This window comes from Cannabis sativa, chromosome 1 (genome assembly GCF_029168945.1).
Source record: "Cannabis sativa cultivar Pink pepper isolate KNU-18-1 chromosome 1, ASM2916894v1, whole genome shotgun sequence".
NCBI classification, from domain to species: domain Eukaryota; kingdom Viridiplantae; phylum Streptophyta; class Magnoliopsida; order Rosales; family Cannabaceae; genus Cannabis; species Cannabis sativa.
Genome location: NC_083601.1, coordinates 30,429,889 through 30,450,013, shown reverse-complemented (window position 1 = coordinate 30,450,013; position 20,125 = coordinate 30,429,889). Strand labels below are relative to the sequence as shown.

General features: G+C 32.7%; 4 protein-coding genes across 4 annotated transcripts; 1 reads left to right on the top strand and 3 right to left on the bottom strand.

Moving 5' to 3' along the window:
* Positions 1-119: 119 nt before the first annotated feature.
* Positions 120-2,590, bottom strand: LOC115705085 (GDSL esterase/lipase At5g03610). Its single transcript, XM_061107730.1, has 5 exons — positions 2,303-2,590; positions 2,011-2,181; positions 1,592-1,884; positions 773-1,112; positions 120-699 (listed from the first exon to the last, which is right to left on the bottom strand). The coding sequence occupies exons 1-5, from the start codon at positions 2,385-2,387 to the stop codon at positions 476-478; spliced, it is 1,113 nt and encodes a 370-aa protein (XP_060963713.1). The 5' UTR covers positions 2,388-2,590; the 3' UTR covers positions 120-475.
* A 2,031-nt stretch (positions 2,591-4,621) lies between these two features.
* LOC115706151 (protein SUPPRESSOR OF K(+) TRANSPORT GROWTH DEFECT 1) lies at positions 4,622-8,877 on the top strand. Its single transcript, XM_030633688.2, has 9 exons — positions 4,622-5,005; positions 5,338-5,803; positions 6,046-6,151; positions 7,031-7,229; positions 7,710-7,778; positions 7,869-7,943; positions 8,052-8,150; positions 8,238-8,393; positions 8,533-8,877. Exons 2-9 carry the CDS (start codon positions 5,338-5,340, stop codon positions 8,656-8,658), a joined length of 1,296 nt encoding a protein of 431 aa, XP_030489548.2. The 5' UTR covers positions 4,622-5,005; the 3' UTR covers positions 8,659-8,877.
* A 462-nt stretch (positions 8,878-9,339) lies between these two features.
* Positions 9,340-12,682, bottom strand: LOC115704423 (organelle RRM domain-containing protein 1, chloroplastic). Its single transcript, XM_030631628.2, has 9 exons — positions 12,084-12,682; positions 11,879-11,976; positions 11,507-11,747; positions 11,310-11,407; positions 11,153-11,218; positions 10,405-10,488; positions 10,162-10,230; positions 9,960-10,066; positions 9,340-9,811 (listed from the first exon to the last, which is right to left on the bottom strand). The coding sequence occupies exons 1-9, from the start codon at positions 12,458-12,460 to the stop codon at positions 9,701-9,703; spliced, it is 1,251 nt and encodes a 416-aa protein (XP_030487488.2). The 5' UTR covers positions 12,461-12,682; the 3' UTR covers positions 9,340-9,700.
* Positions 12,683-13,684: 1,002 nt separating this feature from the next.
* On the bottom strand, positions 13,685-19,158 carry LOC115707307 (uncharacterized). Its single transcript, XM_030635221.2, has 14 exons — positions 18,312-19,158; positions 17,248-17,359; positions 16,937-17,049; positions 16,732-16,854; positions 16,464-16,636; positions 16,296-16,371; positions 15,779-15,865; positions 15,344-15,424; positions 15,231-15,263; positions 14,532-14,585; positions 14,396-14,437; positions 14,210-14,288; positions 14,034-14,104; positions 13,685-13,928 (listed from the first exon to the last, which is right to left on the bottom strand). The coding sequence occupies exons 1-14, from the start codon at positions 18,492-18,494 to the stop codon at positions 13,836-13,838; spliced, it is 1,320 nt and encodes a 439-aa protein (XP_030491081.2). The 5' UTR covers positions 18,495-19,158; the 3' UTR covers positions 13,685-13,835.
* Positions 19,159-20,125: the final 967 nt, after the last annotated feature.

The following is a 20,125-nucleotide window of genomic DNA, read 5'->3' as shown; positions in this document are numbered from 1 at the left end:
TTAAATTAAAGAAGAAAAAACAAATATATATAAATATATATACACATTCATTTCCGGGTAATTGATCTTCACGTCTAGTTAGGTAATAATTATTCATATCCAAATTAACTCTCATCAACTGGTACTATCAATAATAATGTAATAATTCATCAATTATTGCTTAGAGCTAAACAAAAATAATAATATTTTTCTTACATATATTCTCTTCGTAGATATTCATAGTTTGTTTAAGCAGCTAGCTATAGTGTACAGTAAAAACAATAATAGTGTTCGGGAAGACTGAGTATATAGGATTTTGACTTAGTAAAGTTATTACAATTTGAAACATTAATCAGGTCCTTAATTTGAAGCTCTTTTCTTTTCATAACATCATACTAGAATTAGTTTTCTAGAAATAGGGTGCAGTACACTGTACACGTGTCGTCTGCATCAAGACTACTTCTTGCATTTATATATATAATGATGATGATTTTGACTAATTAATTATTAAATTATGAAGAGAAGATCTGAGTCCAGAAAAAACTGCAGACCAACCATTTTGAGAAGGGTGAATCATGTCCCAAAAAAAAGATAGCTCAGGATTCTTGCATACACTATACTTCTTTGCCCCATTTTCATCCAAACTCCCACACGAATACTCTTTGCTTATTCCCACACAACAAGGCTTCATTATTAATGGAGACTCCACTCTCAAATTTCCTACCACAAATAAAAGTCAATATACAATAATACTAATTATAATTACTAGTACTAATTTGGACACATTTATTACCTGCAGTAGTAGCAGTAGCAGTGATATTCTTCTTCAAATTCTCAAATGCAGACATGAACGTGGTATGGAGATCAAGAACTAAGATTGGCAAAGAGTTTGATAATGAGCTGGTCTGATTGTTTAGAGCTTGCAATTTTTGATGCAATATTTGGTTGTGAAAATCAGAGACAGAGTTGAAAATTTGAGAACAATTTTGGAATGAAGAAGAGGCTGTGAATGGGGGAAGACATCCAAGAGGTTCTAGTGCTGTAACTGCTATTTTTCTCACTCCCAACTTTTGTATCCGCCTCACATTCGCAACAAGTTGGTCAATTATTGATGTCGTCAAATTCGCCAAACCCTAGAAAAAATGTCATAATGCAATTAAATATTAAAGGCTAATTAGTAATTTTTCCCCCTGAATTTTGACATGTACCAAATCGTGCCCCTAAACTTTTTTGGCCGTTAAAAATTCCCCCCGAACTATTGAGATTGTTAAATTTAAGGACTTTTGTCTAATTTCACTTAATTTTACTGTTTCAGTGATTGTTTAAGTACTAAACCATGCTCCCTAGACTTTGATATCTACCAAATCATTTCCCTCAAACTTTGATATGTACTAAATCATGCCCCCTGAACTTTCATCCATGTCAGATATTTTTTGAGGGAAAATTACTAATTAGCCAATATTAAATATTGAAGCTAGTTGTGATATTATTTCTCTATTTAAAATGCACCATGGTAAGAATATTACATATAGAAATGTTAACAAATTAAACCATATATAAGAAAAAGTATAAATTATAAACATATAAGATTAAGTATAGGCTAACTACTGACCTCCATGCTGTTAATGTTATTGGTACCTTTAGAAAGGTAAGCACCATAGTCATTGCCAGCAATAGAGACTAAAGCCAGGGAAGAGTTAAGGTCTTGTTTGGAATAGAAATCATTTTCACGTAATACATCTTCAAAGAAATTGATTTGGGTGGACATGTTTGGTTCCTTTTCCATTGTATCAAACACTCCTGTCCCTCCAAATGCAAAGTTCATTCCATACTTACTCACTTTCCATTTCTCTACCCCCTTTATCTCTCTGTACGCCACCGGAGATTTTATGCCCAGAAACGAAGCTTAATGATTTATTTAAGCAACAAAAACACAATTAATACTACACATATATAAAGGCTTATATATATATATATACACTTATATATATACACTTATATATATATAATATGTAATGTGTACATATATACCTATATAGTCTGTGAGGACACGGCCGTCAGAGAACCTGCCGGCCGGTTTGCCTGGAAAAGTAATCCCATACGGCGGTTTCCATGATACCGTGTGTTTCTTACTGTTTCCAGTATCAGCATACGAGTCTCCAAATACAAAAAGCTTAACACCATGTTTTTCCAACTTATTATCTGCCATATATATCATGCACACCAAGAATAATATGTCAATATATAATAAAATTGACAAAGCTTTAATTACAGAAAGAAAGGGATGAGCATCAAATTAATAAGACTGATTTATATATTATACCAGTAGATGCATTAACAACGATGATAAACAGAAAGATCACAAGATAAAATAATGATTGAAAAGTTATTATCTGATATTTCTCCATGAATGACTGATCAGCTTAAAGGCCGGGATTGAAAATATATTTATAAATATGTGTGTGTGTGTGACTGTGTATGTAAGTTTAGAATATTATATATTTTAAACCATGGTCGATTTGGTTAGTTCAACAATTATTAACTGAAATAAATATTTCGTAAACCAGTCAAGCTTAGGTGGCGAACTAAGAAAATGAGAGTGAATTTCATCATGTAAATTTATATAATATATGGGATATGATTTTGTCCCGTCATTGTATTTCACGGAATGCATTCCGTGATGTACGGCAGCCGTCAGATGAGGGACTTATTTGATCTGACGGTTGAGATTGATCTAGGAGTAATTAGAGTTAAAAAGTAGAAACGTACCCTGACACTCATTTAATGTACCCCGAAACCCATTTAATGTACCACGAAATACATTCCGTGAAAGTACATCACGGGACAAAATCATATCCCTATATTAAATATTAGATATATGTACACATTACAACTTACAAGTGTCCCAATAAATAGCAGCATATATATGCACGTGAACAATACTAGCCTCACTACTCAATGTGGCAAGTAATAATTTCACAATTAATTAATGAAACTACAGTATCTTAATAATTCTCACATGCATGAGCATCACCTTTCAATCATTTAAAAGATAATAATTATGTAATAATAAAATTTTGATCACAATTTGTTAGTGAAGTTGGTTGGTTCTAATTTCACAATTAAGTTAGCTTCTCTAATTTTTTTTTTTACCAAACATGGCCCCAAAAGTGTTAGGTGTAGGATTATACATAATATGCTTAATGATCCGGGTCAGCGCTCTCTCTCTCTCTTCATTCTTACAAAAAATGCTAAAAGCCAATTAGTAGTGTTTTTTTTTTTTGATTCAAGCCAATTAGTAGTGTTTAGTACTACATAATGTATCATATCTTTGTGAAATTATTAACTTTAAGTATTGTGTACATGATTTAATGTAAAAACTATTATAAAATATCCCTAAAGCATCACTTAGTGATGGTGTACTGGAGCTAGCCTAATAATACTCCTTTCTTTTTCTTTTTGTAACTACATTTGTTTGGGTTTAGAATCCAGAACTCTCACTCCACGTACGGTCCACCTTAAGCTCCCTTGGCCTAGGACTTAGCCTCTTTGTGCGGTATCATTTGGTAGTAAATGTGATGGTTTTTCGTAGAGAAATGCTAAAAGGCACCAGTGGTGTCAAGCACCATCCTACGTGTCAATATCGCTATTGGTCTAATTTAGTATCGAGTCCCATATAATTTAATATAATAACTTTTAAAGAGTATCGTTAGCCAATCGTAAAGCGACACGCCTTAAAGGTGCTAAGCACCACTGATACCCAATAGCAATGCTCTTTCTCTTACTCTGAATACATAAATGTGCCCCTCAACATGTAAGCAAGTGTTGAAATAATATTTATTATTTGGACTGCTACACTATATAATATTTGTTTGAATGTAAACTATATATAGTGTATCTATCATGCCATGATCAATAACTCCTCAAAAATGCTAAGGGCAAGTTAAATTGTCAAGTAGTAATAGCAATAACATATTGATATTGGTATAATTTAATATTTAATTTTAAAAATATTAATTATTTACAATGTGTCACTTTAATATAGTGTTAAACACTTTAAATTATCCAATAATAATACTCAATCTTTCCATCTAGAAACTATGTTGAAATTACATTTTCTTCATCTTTGCTAATATTTTTACAAGAAATGAGTGTTACTTAGCATCCTCTAATTTGTCTAGTCTCCAATAGCAATGGTATTTTTTTAAAATGCATTAATCCCTAATTAATAAATGTGTGGAATATTAACCTATCCACCGCCACATGACACACAATAAATAAATAAATAAATAACTTTAGTTTTCTTATATTAGAACTTTTGCCACTCAATTTTCCGAGTCTTATTTATTTGAATGAGCCGATATTCTTCGCTGATATTATTCCACGGGAAGAATTTTAATTAGACACAAACTTTCCTGTGTGTATTTTTTTTTTTTTTAAAAAAAAAAAAAAAAAAAAGAAAAAAACTTTACAGTGTGAATCCATGGATAGTATATCTGCTTTTGTCTATATAAATTTTCTTTTTATTAGGATCTATAAACTAAACAAAATTTAAACCCAAAAATTTAATAAAGCTAATTAAAAAGATGTCTTTTGTCATAGATACACTACTTATTAATTCAATGTGTGAATCAAATCATTTAATACAAGTAGTTAATTTGTTAATCTTAAGTCCCTATTCTTCCAAATTACAATTTGTATTTTATTTTATAAAGTCTGTGTTGTTGTCATGTCATATAGCAAATAAAAAGAAAAATAGAAGACTAAATTAGCATGCTTACAACCTAAGCTTGAAAATAGCCATTAAGGCGGCTAATATAATCTTAATTATCTTATTACCTATAAATACACTTTTAACTCGTTCGGCTAAAAAAAAAGTCTAATTGTGATACAGACCCGACTAAAATTCATTGGTAGATTACTCTCTCTGACAAAAAATCTTATGTCACAAAACACATACACGCTCCTTTTATGCCTTTCACAATTTTGGTGCTGACGATCTCTCTTCATCGATCTCCAACTCAAGGTCTGTTCTTTATTAATTTTAGTTTTAAATTGTATTTTGATTGAATTCGTTTGTAATTTGATACGTACGCATGCTTAATTTTGTAATATTTATTTGTTTTGGAATAGTATACTAGTGGGTGGTTTCAGTATTGGGTTGGGGGTATGTATAATTGTTGAGTTTTGATGTTTTTAAACTTCATGATCATTTTTATCATTTTATTGATTTCTGAAAGAAATTCGTTTGGGTGGTTGTGGTGACAAATTATATTAGAGAAACTGTATAGTTGTACCCAAGATCGAATTATTTTTGTGGGTTTTTGATTTTTGTGTTGTTTGTTGTTATAAATAAAGATGTATTGCAACTTTAAGGACCACGCAGTTGAGTATGTGAAGAAGGCAGTTGAGGAGGATGATGCTGGAAATTATAGTAAGGCATTTCCCTTGTATATGAGTGCTTTAGAGTACTTCAGGACCCATTTGAAGTATGAGAAGAATCCTCAGATTAAGGAGGCGATAACTCGAAAATTTGTTGAGTACTTGAGAAGGGCAGAGGAGATTAGGGCCATTCTTGATAGTGGAGGAAAGAACAGAGCGAATTCGAACGGTAACGCTGCTGTCAATTCTGATCGAAAGGCGAAGCCTAAGGGTGGAGATGGTGAAGATCCAGAACAAGCAAAGCTCAGGGCTGGCCTTGACTCTGTGATAATTAGGGAGAAACCTGATGTGAAGTGGAATGATGTGGCTGGGCTTGAAAGTGCTAAACAGGCTTTGCAAGAGGCTGTCATATTGCCTGTTAAGTTCCCACAATTTTTTACTGGTTAGTTTTGTTGATTTTTGTATATTTCAGTTGGATTAAGATTAACATGAAAAAGTCTTGTTTATGGACTGTTTTAATACATGAGGCAGAGGAGTTTGTACTAACGAACTTTGCTTATATTCATAGACTTTGGACATGGTACTTGAAACATTATTTTATTAAGAGAAAATATAACTAATGAATACTTTATTAGATGTTCAATTTCGGCATTAACACATGTGTTTGATCTATTATTCTTTTAGGAAAGAGACGGCCATGGAGGGCTTTTCTATTATATGGTCCACCTGGAACAGGGAAATCCTACTTGGCAAAGGCTGTTGCAACCGAAGCAGATTCAACTTTCTTCAGGTAGGATAATTTCCATCAGTGCTTTATATGCGTAGATGTAAATTGATTTTGATAATTAATGGAGTGTGGGAGAAGAAATATTGACTTTTATTGAAAAAACTGCAGCTGATTTTTTGAGATCAAAACCCAGAAATGTCGCAGCATTAGTTCAAGAGATTCCCATATTCTTCTAAATTTTACCTTCTTCTTCCTTTTTGTGACTTCACTATATTCTTCAAACTCTGCTCACATGGCAAAAATGATAAAACCAGCACTAAAACAGAACAATACAGCACATAGCTACTCTGTTCACTTAGACTTTTAACGCTAAAAGTATTAAGATTTCATCACTCTACGACAACACACAATCACTTCTTAGACCCAATTCTTCTTTCTCACATTATTGTATAGAGTGGAAAGTTTATCAGATAGCAAATATAGGTGTAATGTAATGTACATTGAAGTACAAACCTCATCTTTCTTATCTTCCCTTTTATTGTTAAACATATCATTTTAATTTTCATTGTGGAAATATTTCATGGTGTCAGCATTCTAGTGAATATTACTGAAAAGCGAAAACTGAAGGCAGTTGTTATTTGAATTAGTAACTGAAACAAATGCTCAAACTTTCAATTGGTAGACAGTTAAAGTGGCCATTGCATATCAATTATATATGTTTATTGTTTATGATATATTATGTCTGTACTGTACTACACATAACACACTCAAAATGTCCAGACTACTAAGGCCATAAGATTTTGATTTGTTTGCAATACAGATTTCTTGCAAACCCAAAACTATATTTTAGTTTTTTTTTTTTTTTGTCATTTTTTTCAAGTTTTTATGCACAAGGTTAACTGATCCATTCAGTCACTGACAAGCACCGCGATGTTCCTGCAGTGTATCTTCATCAGACCTTGTCTCAAAATGGATGGGGGAAAGTGAAAAGCTAGTTTCAAATCTTTTCCAAATGGCTCGTGATAGTGCTCCTTCAATAATTTTCATAGATGAAATAGATTCTTTATGTGGTCAACGAGGTCAAGGCAATGAGAGTGAAGCATCCCGACGAGTCAAGACAGAACTTCTGGTTCAGATGCAGGTACTGTGTTGTACATTTTAGAAATTGTCTCATATCTACATGGCTCGTATCAGTTGTTATAGGCCTTGGAAATAATGTACATTCACCTTATAGGAACTAGGAAGACTGAGGGAAAAATTATGGAATTGAAAGGTTGGAAACTTCTTCCAACGCTTACTTTTAAAACCCTGAAAGCCAACCGGATGGAGATTATGCTTATTCTTAACAATATATGATTCACCAAGACCATGTCCTAAAGTCATCCATTATGAATTTTACTTATAATCTCTGTTTTTTTTATTGGTTGTCACTTGTCACTCCAAGCCCCAAATCATCATGTTTAAGCTTATAATATAAATAAAATTCAATATGTCATGCGAATAGTGATTCTCAAATTCTACTAGAATCCTTTTTCACAGCCAGCTCTTTGTCATTGGATTGATGATATATTAAAGCTGAACCTCAAATGTATTTTCTGTCATTTTGAACATTTATATTCAGGGCATGGGGACTGATGATCAGAAAGTTCTTATTCTTGCAGCCACAAATACTCCTTATGCTCTAGATCAGGTGACAATATCACCATTTTGATCAGTTAGTTTGAAAAAATAAAAAAATGATTTTCCTTCAGAGTGGAAGAATAATGAAATTAAACTGCAGGCTGTCCGTCGACGTTTTGATAAGAGAATATATATCCCTCTGCCTGATTTGAAGGCAAGACAACATATGTTCAAGGTACCATCTTACCCGAGATCAAATAGATATTAAAGAAGCATTCTGCTCTGCATACATCATGTACATATTTTATTAGTTTGTGAGTATTTTGATGTTCTCATAGTGCAGGTGCATCTTGGAGATACGCCTCACAACTTAACTGAAAGTGACTTTGAGCATTTGGCCCGAAAAACAGAAGGATTTTCTGGTTCAGATATATCTGTCTGTGTAAGTTCTAACAAAATAAAGAGCCAGATTGATGTCTTGGTTTAAATGACATAAACTATCTTTACTAGGTGAACTTTCCTTTTTCAGGTTAAGGATGTGTTGTTCGAACCTGTTCGCAAAACCAGGGATGCTAAATTCTTTAGGAAGACCTCTAAAGGTATGTGGGTTCCTTGTGAACCAACTAAACGAGGTGCAATTGAGATCACATTGCAGGAACTTGATGCAGAAGGACTTGGCTCAAAGGTATGTAGGAACTCAAAGAAAAAGGGTTTTGTTATTTCTTACTAACATTTGAGTCCACTTTTCATAACATTAGCTCTACTACATTTAAATGAATATAGAATGTATTGTGATTATCAATGGGGGGTTTCATTGACTGCAGATCCTACCACCGCCCATTACAAGAGCAGATTTTGATAAGGTGCTTACAAGACAAAAGCCAACTGTAAGCAAGGCTGACCTTGAAGTGCATGAGAGATTCACAAAGGAGTTTGGGGAGGAAGGCTGATTGTTTTTGTGACTTGGGAAACAAGCTTCAACCAAAGGGTGCAAACATAATAGCAATAACATTACTATGTAATTTAGAACACAATCCTAAAATGTGGAGTAATTTGTTGTATTAGCCTACAAGTGCGAGATATAGGTGCTACTTTCTTTTTATTTTTGGCTCCCTGTATGTTGTACAGTTTTGCACAATGATGTTTATAGATTTGATAGTTTTTCACAAGTTTCCTTAGGCAACTCATATATTATATACATACATGAATTTTGTAGAATTAAAGTCACGTTTGGAGAATAGAATAAAATAGTTATAATCCAACAATTTAAATAATTCTAGTATTAACTCCATTGGAGAGAAAAAAAAAATATCAACCAACTCTCATCTTCATGTCTTTTGCTCATTTTAAAGGGTATTCATGTTTATGCTCAATTTAATTTCTCCTGGTAAATAATCAACTCATTCATTCTATATTTTCTTTTTCCTTATATTGCTAATCCAATCTAATCTAATTTTTCAAACGTGATCAAAGATAATTGTTTGGTTAGTCACAAAAGTTCAATAATTCATGTTCTCTATCATGATGTTCAATTATCATTAACTTTTCCGGTAGAAATTGGTCACTTTATCATCAGTAAATTGGAGCAGCTTTTATCCAATTAAAGAAACATAATCCACATGGACAAATAATTTATAGTGTAATGAATCAACCTTTTACTACACTTATACACATATAGTTGATAAAAGTTTGGCACTGTCTGATACACACATGTAATCAGGACTGAAAAATATCAAAACATATTTGTGGAATGAAAGTGCAATATGTTGTTCTTGTATGGTCAAATTTACTTGAACCAGAAACAAACTGACTGATTCAATATGAATGGTAGCAGTTGGCTTGAATGTCCCTAAACCTAAACCTATAATGCCTCAACTAGAATCAATATGTATACATTTGACATTAATAATAATTTAACAAACACAAAGGTTCAAAATTCTGGAGGACATCAACATGGGAGATAAATGACTATAACTTAGCCTCAACCTGGCATTACCTCTCTCCATTTCCCTTGCCTGAATATCTGCTTCGGCCTCGGTCATATCTTGGAATGCTACTCTTTGGCTTTGCAGCATCGACAACTATCATCCAGCCATTGATGATCTGCAAGCACCACCAGCAATTAAAATGTCACCTTAGCTTCACTCTTGTTGAAAGCACTGAATTACTTTTGTTGTAGTTTAATATCACAGCAATGAGGAATAGTCCAAAATTTGTTAAGAGAAATAAAATTAGTGTCTACCGAACTTGCCTTGCCATTCATTTCTTTGAGCGCTGCACTAGCAGCTTCCTCTGTTGTGTACTCTATAAATGCATAACCTTTTGACCTTTTAGAAATCTTGTCCATGATTATTCTAACTGTTGAAGAAAGCAGTTAATCAACTGAAGATACTAACAAAAATGTGACAGGAATACTTATAAGCCAAAAAGAAATTCGAGGAGAAAAGGAATACCTTCCACTAGCTCACCAAAGCCTTCAAATGCTGCCCGTAAGGTTTTCTCAGATGTGTAAAAGGACAGGCCTGTTTCAACATAAAGATCATCCAGCAATTCTCAATGTTCAGCAAATCAATAAGGAAAAAATGTTGCAGGAGCTTGTGAACTAGTGCTCCAATTGGAGAAAAGCAAGGCCGGGATTCCTTTTTTTCATTCAAATGAATCTTAAAGTAAAAAGAAACTACAACTTAAAATATTACCAGTCACAAATAGTTTCTTTGTTTTTACAGGTATTGTTTGATTTTCTTCAGAAGAATACGATGAACTTGTAGAGCTCTGTAGGCCTGAAAGAAGAGGAAAGAGTTTACTACACAAAGGAAATAACTGGTAAGTGTTAAATAGTAAGTGTGAAATAAGATACGAATGAAAGTGACTGAACTAATTTCTAAAAGAAAATGCAAGGGAAACTAAAACAGGGTCAATTTTTCCATGTTCACTATTTTCTTTGTGAACCAAAAATGCTTGGCCTTACAAAACGACTCATTGTGAAATGTAATGTCTATCTCATACTACCAAGAAAATCTGGTGAAAAGTTAATACATTATAGAACACTATAAAATCAATTTCTGTTTATTTCAAACATAATTTCTGTTCAGAAGGCTGTCAAATACTCGCAAATGACTTCCCATCTTTTAAATAACTTTCCTGCAAGAAGGAATAACCAAACTATAATGGCATATTTATAATTCTTGTACAAGTTTTAAGAGCACCAAATCATCATATTATAGCATATTTCACTCGAGAAAATATAAAATGCTATTGACAAATGACAATAAACCCCGAAAGACATACAGGAGTAAGCTAGTTATTCATGACAACATCCGTATCCCAATAACTCCAAAGATGCAAGTGGTATCAGAATCAAACATCGGGTTGAAACCACAAAGATTCCACAAGGAAAAAATTTATAACTTACAAACCACATAGAATCATTAATGAGAGAAATACCTCCATAATCTTTATTATCTGATCCAAAATTTTGATCTAGCAGGACAGATTGAACACCAGGAACACCTGCACCATGAAGGGTATTTTGCCCCCAAGTTATAAGTATGCCATTATCCCAATGTGGACGATAAAATTAACAAGGAAAAACAAGACTCACTAGCTAGTTCCCGAGCACACTGCTCGTCAAGTTCACAGCAAAATCCAAAGTTGGACTGCCAGGAAATGTGATAAATACACATTTGTGCATCCTTTTCACTAAATACATAACAAACATGTGATTCCACTATCAGAGCAAGAGGAACAAATTGATGAAAATAAGCAAAATACATCAACATCAAAACATTTAACACTCACTTTCCCAGAACCTTTGTTAGTATCTGTGCATAATAATCAACCATCTGAGCTTTTGTAACGACCCCAATCCCAGGCTTGTCCAAACTAACAACCCAATGTTTAGTATTCCCCATAGGAAACAAAGGGGTCTCTACAATTTCTGAGTTGTTAAAATTTTCTGGTTGAACATTTGAAGAATCATAATTCTTTTTCACAGAATGTAAATCTGGGTCTGGCCTAACGGATAAGACCCCTGGCAAACCTACAATAGATACACATTTTTTTATTAAAAACAAAAACTTGATCACTCAACACTAATTATTTAAGCCACACCTCATCAACTTCCAATGTCCACTCAGTAATCTAAAGAAAAATTAAGGATTAGAAACATACTAGCGAGCTGAAGAGAAATGTCTTCATCAATGTCACAGCAAAACCCAAAGTGGGTGTCCCAAGAAGCATCATAAATACACATTTGAGCATCTTCTTCACTGTAATATATCAGAATTTAGTCCAAACCTACTTTAAAAACAAAGTAATTAAAAAACTGGAGTGAACTAAGCTACTCAAGGGGGACACAAACAGGAGAAGAACCCACCTGCCCAAAACTCGTTCGAGGGTCTTGACGTAGTAATCTAGAACCTCTGTTCTCGAACTGACTTCCTCTGGAGGAGCTTCCATGAGCACCATCCAATGTCGTTTGTCTGAAGTGGCAGAAGTGGAAGGTGTCGTTGATGTTGATGTTGATGTTGTAGTTGCAGCTGTTCTGGAAGAGAAACTAATGCAAGAAGTGAACGAAGAAAAGGAGCAAGAAGAAGAAGAAGACGAAAGATTAAAAGAGTTGTTCTTATTGAGTGAGTTGGGGAATTTAAGGTTTTTAGAGGGGTTTAGGAGTGGAGTATGGATTTTAAGAGGTTTGACCAATAAATGTTTGGGTAAAAGGAGAGAGGTAGAAGAGTTAGGCAGGACTTCCATGGCTGTCTTGTCTTGAGTTTTCTATGGTTTCATTTCATGGAGAGCTTTAACAGAACAGAAATGAACTCCAAAGCCAATCGGCTTACTTTGTTATCATTCAAAGCAGAGAAACGACAATACATTCAACAAACGACATATATTAGAAACGACAATAAACAACAGCTCACGACTCACGAGATAGAAAAAATAATTATTAAGACAATATACTGTCATATATTGATTGTTGCAATTGAATAACTGATTTTATATATGTATTTAAAACATGTAAGATCCCATACTTAAATTCTATCAATAGTAAATATTATTCATAGTAAGATTATACATATTTTAATAGGCATATCATAGTTCACTGCCAAGTTTTACTTAAAAAAGTTGACATTTTATACTTATAATATACAAATAAGCACATTTAAAAAAAAAGTATATACAAATAAGCATAGTAATGCAAAAATGATTCATTTTATTTTTGGTGGAGGTGATCATGTAGGAATTGAAAAAATGTGGTCATTGTCGTTGACAGTGTTTGAAAGAAACAATTTAGTCTTAGATCAGACAAGTTAATATAATTGCATTGCATGTGGTTGTAGCTCCACATAGATTAGAGGTGCATGCTCTTTTAGACAGTTGAGATTAAACAACTTTTCTTATTGTCTTTGATGCTTAATTTTTTGATTTTTAGGTTGTATATATTCATTGTTTTAAAAAAAAAAATCTAATTGCATGTGGCTTGGTTGATTTGGAATTTTTTTTTTCATTCACATTACATTTGTTATAAGATAAACTATTTATTAATTAAGAGATTTATATTTTCCATCCAAAAAAAATATATAACATCCCATTTTCTATTGAGATAAAGAAATCGACTGTTCTCGGTTGTTCAAGCTATGCGAAGCTCTATGTCCATGGTTTCAATGTGTTGGCAAAGTGATTAGTGAATGTAAAATTTTATTTCATGATTTGCGTAATATTTCCTTTTATTTTGTAAAGCGATCAGCAAAATATAGTTGCTCACTCTTTTGCGAGAGCAGCTATATCCCACCTTGATTCTCGTTTCAACTTGAACAATGTTCCTGTTGAGTTGTTGCCTTGTTTGGTAACTGATTTAATCGTTTAATAAAATGATGATTTTATTTTTTTAAAAAAAAAAATGCTTCTAAAAAAATGATATATATATTTTTTTTCTCTATCGATATAAAAATTACACTTTCGAAGGAGAAAAAGAAAAGAGAAGAAGAGCCAAAACTCATTTGCGCTAATATACAACACATATCATTACAAAATTCTGAGGTATGTCATTATATTCACAAACATCCCTCTAAGAACATTATATTTTTCTTTTTCTTTTTCTTTTTCTTTATTTTTACTCGACCCTCACTCAAGTTAGAAGGGGTCTTTCAATGTCATCCTCTGATTCATGGCTTGACATTTTTTCAGTTTCTATCAGACAAGCATAACAGAATGATATTACCTGAAAAAAAAATAGCATAAAAAAAATAAGAATTAACATTAGAAAAGCAAAAGAAAATGAGAGAGCATTAACTTATGAGGAGAAAGAAGAGTTTAGTATTATTACCATGCAAATGGATGCAACTACTATGCTGAAGCCTTTGCAGTTGAAAGGTGCATCTTCAGATAAGAACCACGCTGATATTTGATTAATTTACCACAAGTCAATAAAAGAACTAAAATCCAAATTTTTGAAAGTGAAACATTAATAATGAAAAGAGAAAAAAGATTAAACAATCTCACAAGTCAGTGGACTCATAGCGAGTGGCGATAGCAAGCTCGCTATGGATTGTACACCAGCAACAAATCCCTGTGCTTTCCCCTGAAAAAGAGAAGAATAGAGTATATTTAGAGAATGGAAGTAAAAGACTTGCATCTCTTCTATAATCAGTGTCAGTTCATGATTTTTCATGCACTTTGGGAACAAACCTGATTGCTTGAGCTCGATGCTTTTGAAATAATTGCGTAAGTCTGCATATTGAGAATTTGACAGCAAAATTATTGAACAAACATATTTTCATAGTCGAACCAACATTAATATAAGAAAAAACAAAAAACCACTTACAGCAGGTTTCACAAGAACATAGATAACTCCAAATGAAGCACTTAAGTAAGGCACCTGCAATATGATAATTACTTTCATTATTCCCAGACAATTAGGGTCTGATTGGTTTAGGATTTGAAAACCATTTTATGTTTTTGAAAATTAAAATGGTGGGGGTCCACCTAAGAATTCTTGATTGGTTAAGTGTTTTCAAAAACAAAATTTGAATACTATTTTGAGTTTTAGGCTAAAAAATGAAAACACTATTTTTATGTTTTTTGTGTTTTCAAATCATTGAATCCAAAAGCTCTCCAATTATTCTCTTACTTTTTTATTTTGAGATTCCCAACCAATCACACATTCAATTTTTTAAAACTCAAAAACATTAAAATCACACTACAACCAATCACATATTTAAAAACAAATTTTCACTTACAAAATTTAAATTTTTGTTTCCAAAACACATTTTTAAAAAACACAATTTTTGAATCACAAACCAATCAAACCCTTATTTTATTAACAGAAATTTTTTATCAACTATGTTATAAGGCTGCAAATTTCCAAGGATCTTTTCATGGAAGAATTTAAGTCAAGCATGATTTGTTGAAGAAAATAAACTGTTCCTTTTGACTAGGCCTCTTTGTTGATTGGTCTTTTAAATCTCTACTTTTCAAAATAGATCTTGTTTAATATTTTTATCAAGTTGTTCACAGTGCTTACCCAAGTTGCCCAAGCCAAACCATAGAGTAATGCCTGCATGTTAAAAAGCATCATTAGATTATTTCTTTTTCCTTTTAGTGGAGAAATGAGAATAATTTAATAGGGTGGCTTACATAAGCTATTGAAGAAAGTAAGGCCATGCACAATATTACTTTCTCTCCAACCAATGGATTCATTAGTGGAAGCAGCACCATCTGGGAGGCACATCAAAAACCCAAATCTTTCATTCAAAAAATGCATAATAATTGGACTAAGCATGATCTTGAAAGGTTATATAGATGAGTTTAAATGCTTATGACACATTAATAATTCACCTAAGAGATTAGAAGACCGTTAAAAAAATGATATTGTGAATACTACTTTCTTAGTCAAGGGTAAGACTATGAGAACTGGTTTTTCAACTTTTGCATAGATTTTTATATGACCATCTTGTGAGAAAAAATATTAAATGCAGTGAGGTGAGAGAAATATCAATCCAAACCATGACATATGTATGAACTTTTGTAGAATAAACAATTTGAGATAATAAGCTCCATAAGGAAACATACCTGAGAAGCAATAGAACCTATACCAACCATCATCAAAATTTCTGAGAACTGATTTTTGTCGAAGCCAAAAGCTGCCTTTAGATAGTACTGCACAAATTGTAGTAATAGGATTTCAATTCATTGAAATAAACAGGACACAAAATATGTTTCAAAATCATTAGTTATAATAGCATTTGCAAAGGACGAATTACTCTAATCTAATTACTGCAAAGACTAAACTTATGCAAATGTGTAATTTTGAAAAGGGAAAAGTAAAAATAGTACAAAGTTGTAACAATCCCATGTTTGGCAGGTATCATAAACCCTCATTCAACTCGCATTTTACTTGTTGAACCCATATTCCAATAATGTTGAAGTTCTATCCTTTAAAAATGGAGTAAAGCTCTTTTTAGCTACAAGGGTGGATCAAATTAATGAACTTGTCCTCCAAAAGTGGATCAATTCCTTTCGTTTGGAATAATTAATGTAGATAATGTTTGGTTATCCTTAGTCTTTTATTGTAATTGAAAAAACATACCAGCAGAACACTGCTGATTCCTGACATTCCCAACTCATAGAAGAAAGAAACCAGAGAAATGCTCCTAAGTGTTGGACTGCAATGTAAGAAAAAGAAAAAGTGAAGTTGTTAGCAAGGGAGTGAATGTACATAACTGAGAAAACTTCTGGTAAGGTCCACAAAATTTACCTGCTCACTACTAAGGTTGCAGAATCTCTCATTGTTACGAATCGTTTCTTGACAACCATAAGTGTCTTGGTCAGACAAGCTGAATCCTTGTCACTCTTAGGAGCTGGTTTCACCGTCTCAGTCAAAAACAGTTGCATATAAACCGGACAAAAGATCAACAGAGTTATTGAAACCTGAATCAAGAAAGCTTAAGTTAAGAGGTCTAAGATTAAAGAGGAGAGAAATAAGATAGAATTGGCTGAAACCAAAGCAAGTAATAGGTTCTTACCAAAAAAATGTATCCCTCTGGAAGGAAACGTGCCAGAAAATTTCCCAAAACATGCGCTGCAGAAAAGAGACCTGTGATCCAACTAAAGACTGCAGCTCTCTTACCATCACTAACAACGTCTGCCTAATGGGCGAAAAAAGGCAATGTCAAATTTCAACATTTGCTGTTATTAAAGTTTTTGCCAATCGATAAGGAAGTTACTTACTGTATAAGCAACAGCAATGCAGAAAATACTCCCTTGACTGATGATGTATGAAATCGTTCGAAGCACATAGTAAGCATACACAAATTCCTTAGATTGATTCCAAGCAAGCAATGCTGCAAGAGATATTTAACAAAACCATATTTAAAATATAATTAATCATAGAAAGAAGCAAAAAGAATAATGTAATTCGAATAAACAGCCTTTTGAAATAAGATGATGTCTATGGCTCGTGAACAAACAATCACAAATTACACTCATAGAAATTTCTTAATTTCTTCATAGTGTTATGTTATAATCCAGAATAAACATACCAAATGGAATTATGGTTGTTGACACTGTTAGAATGAGCAATGGTTTACGTCCATGCTCATCAGCAAGCTGACCAAGAAGTGGAAGCACCACCATCTTGAAAATTCCAACAATCTACAAACAACATAATTTTTCCATGAGCATCAATTTTGCTCTCTGAGGTAATAAATATGAATTAAAACATTTTTTTTATTCTAAAAATGAGTTATGCAAAAGCAAAACCTCAGCTTATCATTACAATTAAATTTCCTTTTATTTCTGGTAGAAGTTACGTACTGATCCCCATATGACTATCTAGAGCAACCATAGTTCAAAATTGTTTAAACCCAGAGTTCTTAGTATTTACTATTTACCTGGCTAATTTACTGGTCTTCATTTACTAGATTATTGCAGTAACATAATTAATAAATTATTATATTTACATTAGCCCAAACTAAATCTCACTGGGTCAATTCAATCCTTTCATAATTATTCTAACAGGAACAAATGTTGAACAAAATATTAATTATTCAGAAACTAACAAACTCAATTATTTGTTAATTTTGATATTTCCAGAAGGCTCCTAAAATACAAATATTATCAACAAACAACGGGCATCTCCGAAAATACAAATACATCAACAATAAGCTTTAAAAATTCAACCTTTGAATGATGAAATTAAATTCAGATTTTGCAAAAAGGACAAATGAAATAATATCACTCCAAAACAAAAGTTGTTTTTATTTTATCAACAACTAATGACTGTGATAGTTAATTATTAAAAAGAAGAAAAATATATATCTCTTTATCTTCTAGTTGGATTGAAAGTTATCAATACATATATTCAAATTCAACGGAGTAAAGAAACACCAATAATGTTTCCATAGATAAACAATTAAAGAAATGCATGATTGTCAGTGATTCACACGCAACATACAGCGTGTTTCGTGAGAAAATTCAAGAAAAAAACAAAAGCCCATGTGAAAATTTTCAAACATATTAATTTGGTATTGAAACTTTCATTACTTTCTTTCCCAAATTTTCCCACCATCCAAACAGAAAACAAATAAAATGATCAATTACATACCGTTTGTTGAATACCGTTGATGTAAATGGCTTGAGAACAAGTAGAATGGTCAGGACAAAGAGCCCCAGTAGTAACATCCACAAGTACTGACACAGTCATTTCCTCAGCAATCCAATGAACACAAAGTGGCAACAACAGATGAATCAGAGGCCGAAGCTCTCTGAAATCACTCTTCCAAGTCATATCTCTTGACTAACTGGATTTTTGGATCAAACGACAATACAAAATTACAAATCCTATCTACCTTATTGTCGTTTCTCAAATCAAAAGCCAAGATTTTGTGATCCACTACAAAGATGATGTGTAAGAAAGAAAAAGAAAACTAGAAGAGGTAAAATAGAGAAGGGAAGAAAGGAAAGATAGAAGTGTTTTGTAACATATATGTATGTATATATATGACAAATATGTGTAATTGAGTAATATATATTTATGGGGAAAGTAAAAAAGCGGGAGTCTCCTGTGGTGTTCGAGTTGTGGAAATGGGAATACACGTGGTGGCGCTTGGTAATCGTGTGGGATTGAGTTAAAGGCTTGTGTCTTTGTCCAACCTGTCAAAACCAAACTCACTGTGTTTCCCCATTTTGTTTCGAGTTTGAGACTTCGTTTGTTTATACATAAATGGCTTTTTTTTAAGCCCAGAATAAAATCAGGATAGCACAAACACTCACAGAGAACAAAGTCCTTAATAATAATGGTTAAAGTTATGGTTCTATAGTTTTATTTCTGGTTTCTTTTCTTCTTTATAAAAATCATGTTGTCTAACATTTGGTGTAACTAACAACGACTGAGCTAGGGGACTCATTCGGGTGCCATGTCCCCTAATTATATATTTTTGTAAAGAAAAATTTATACATTTGTTTTTTTTTTTAATGAATGTTTGTAATATTTTTGTTTTTAAATTTTTTAATCACAAAAATAAATGTAAAATTTTTAGTTTTAAAATTTTATTTTTCGTGTTCTATAACTATATTATTTTCAGTAAATTTTATTTTTATTTTTTTATTTTATTTAAATCGGGTTCGGAACTTGGATTCGGGTCTGGGTTCGGTTCCAAGGTCTTGGGCCAAGTTTGGGTCTGGGTTGGGATAAGGATCTGTGGTCCGAATTAAGGATGGGGTCAGGGTCAAGGTTTGAGTAGGGGTTTGGGTCTGGGACTGGGGTCCAGAGTCGGGATCAAGTCCAGTGTCTGGGCTCCAAGTTTGGGGCAGGGGGCGGGATCTGGGGTTGGAGCCCGAGTCCGGTCTGGGTCCAAGGTTCAGGTCCGGGGTCTAGGTCAGGTGTCCAAGTCTAGGTCCAGGGCCCAGGTTGGGGTCAAGGTTTGGGTCTGAGTCGGGGTCTGGGTTAGGGTCTAGGTCCGAGTTCTAAGATTTAAGTTGGGGTCGGAATTCAAAATATTGATAAAAAAAAAATTGTTTAAAAAAATTTTAATTTTTTTTTTCTAAAATTTTGATTATCAATTAAAAAATTGAAAAGTAAAAATCAATTTTATAGAACATGATTTTGGAAAATATTTTCACTTTTCTAATTTTAAAATAAAAAACTGATTAAAAAAGTATTACCAAATACACCCTATATTAATACAATTTTTATTATATGAAAAAATATATTGAGACAAATTATAACAACTATTTGATGTCCAACTCCACAATTAATTAATTATTGGTTTATTTAGTGATTGATTTTGGCTAATTATGATTTTATTTCGTAAACTTGTATTAAAAAAACAAATAATTAAGATTGTTGAATTTAAGGGTTTTCATCTAATTCCATTTAATTTTATTGGCAGACACCTAAATGACGATTGTCCATGTACC

What these genes read in the sequence shown, in the direction of transcription:
- LOC115705085 (XM_061107730.1), bottom strand. Translation starts at nt 2,387, where the DNA reads ATGGAGAAATATCAGATAATAACTTTTCAATCATTATTTTATCTTGTG. An exon ending in TGTCCTCACAGACTATATAG is followed by an intron (nt 1,885 to 2,010) that starts GTATATATGTAC and finishes TAAATCATTAAG; the next exon opens with CTTCGTTTCTGGGCATAAAA. An exon ending in TGCTACTGCTACTACTGCAG is followed by an intron (nt 700 to 772) that starts GTAATAAATGTG and finishes TATTTGTGGTAG; the next exon opens with GAAATTTGAGAGTGGAGTCT.
- LOC115706151 (XM_030633688.2), top strand. Translation starts at nt 5,338, where the DNA reads ATGTATTGCAACTTTAAGGACCACGCAGTTGAGTATGTGAAGAAGGCA. An exon ending in GCAGATTCAACTTTCTTCAG is followed by an intron (nt 6,152 to 7,030) that starts GTAGGATAATTT and finishes ATGTTCCTGCAG; the next exon opens with TGTATCTTCATCAGACCTTG. An exon ending in CTCCTTATGCTCTAGATCAG is followed by an intron (nt 7,779 to 7,868) that starts GTGACAATATCA and finishes ATTAAACTGCAG; the next exon opens with GCTGTCCGTCGACGTTTTGA.
- LOC115704423 (XM_030631628.2), bottom strand. Translation starts at nt 12,460, where the DNA reads ATGGAAGTCCTGCCTAACTCTTCTACCTCTCTCCTTTTACCCAAACAT. An exon ending in CTAACAAAGGTTCTGGGAAA is followed by an intron (nt 11,408 to 11,506) that starts GTGAGTGTTAAA and finishes TTATGTATTTAG; the next exon opens with TGAAAAGGATGCACAAATGT. An exon ending in GTGTGCTCGGGAACTAGCTA is followed by an intron (nt 11,219 to 11,309) that starts GTGAGTCTTGTT and finishes TTCATGGTGCAG; the next exon opens with GTGTTCCTGGTGTTCAATCT.
- LOC115707307 (XM_030635221.2), bottom strand. Translation starts at nt 18,494, where the DNA reads ATGACTTGGAAGAGTGATTTCAGAGAGCTTCGGCCTCTGATTCATCTG. An exon ending in TCAACGGTATTCAACAAACG is followed by an intron (nt 17,360 to 18,311) that starts GTATGTAATTGA and finishes TGTTGTTTGTAG; the next exon opens with ATTGTTGGAATTTTCAAGAT. An exon ending in TAGGTTCTATTGCTTCTCAG is followed by an intron (nt 15,425 to 15,778) that starts GTATGTTTCCTT and finishes TGTGCCTCCCAG; the next exon opens with ATGGTGCTGCTTCCACTAAT.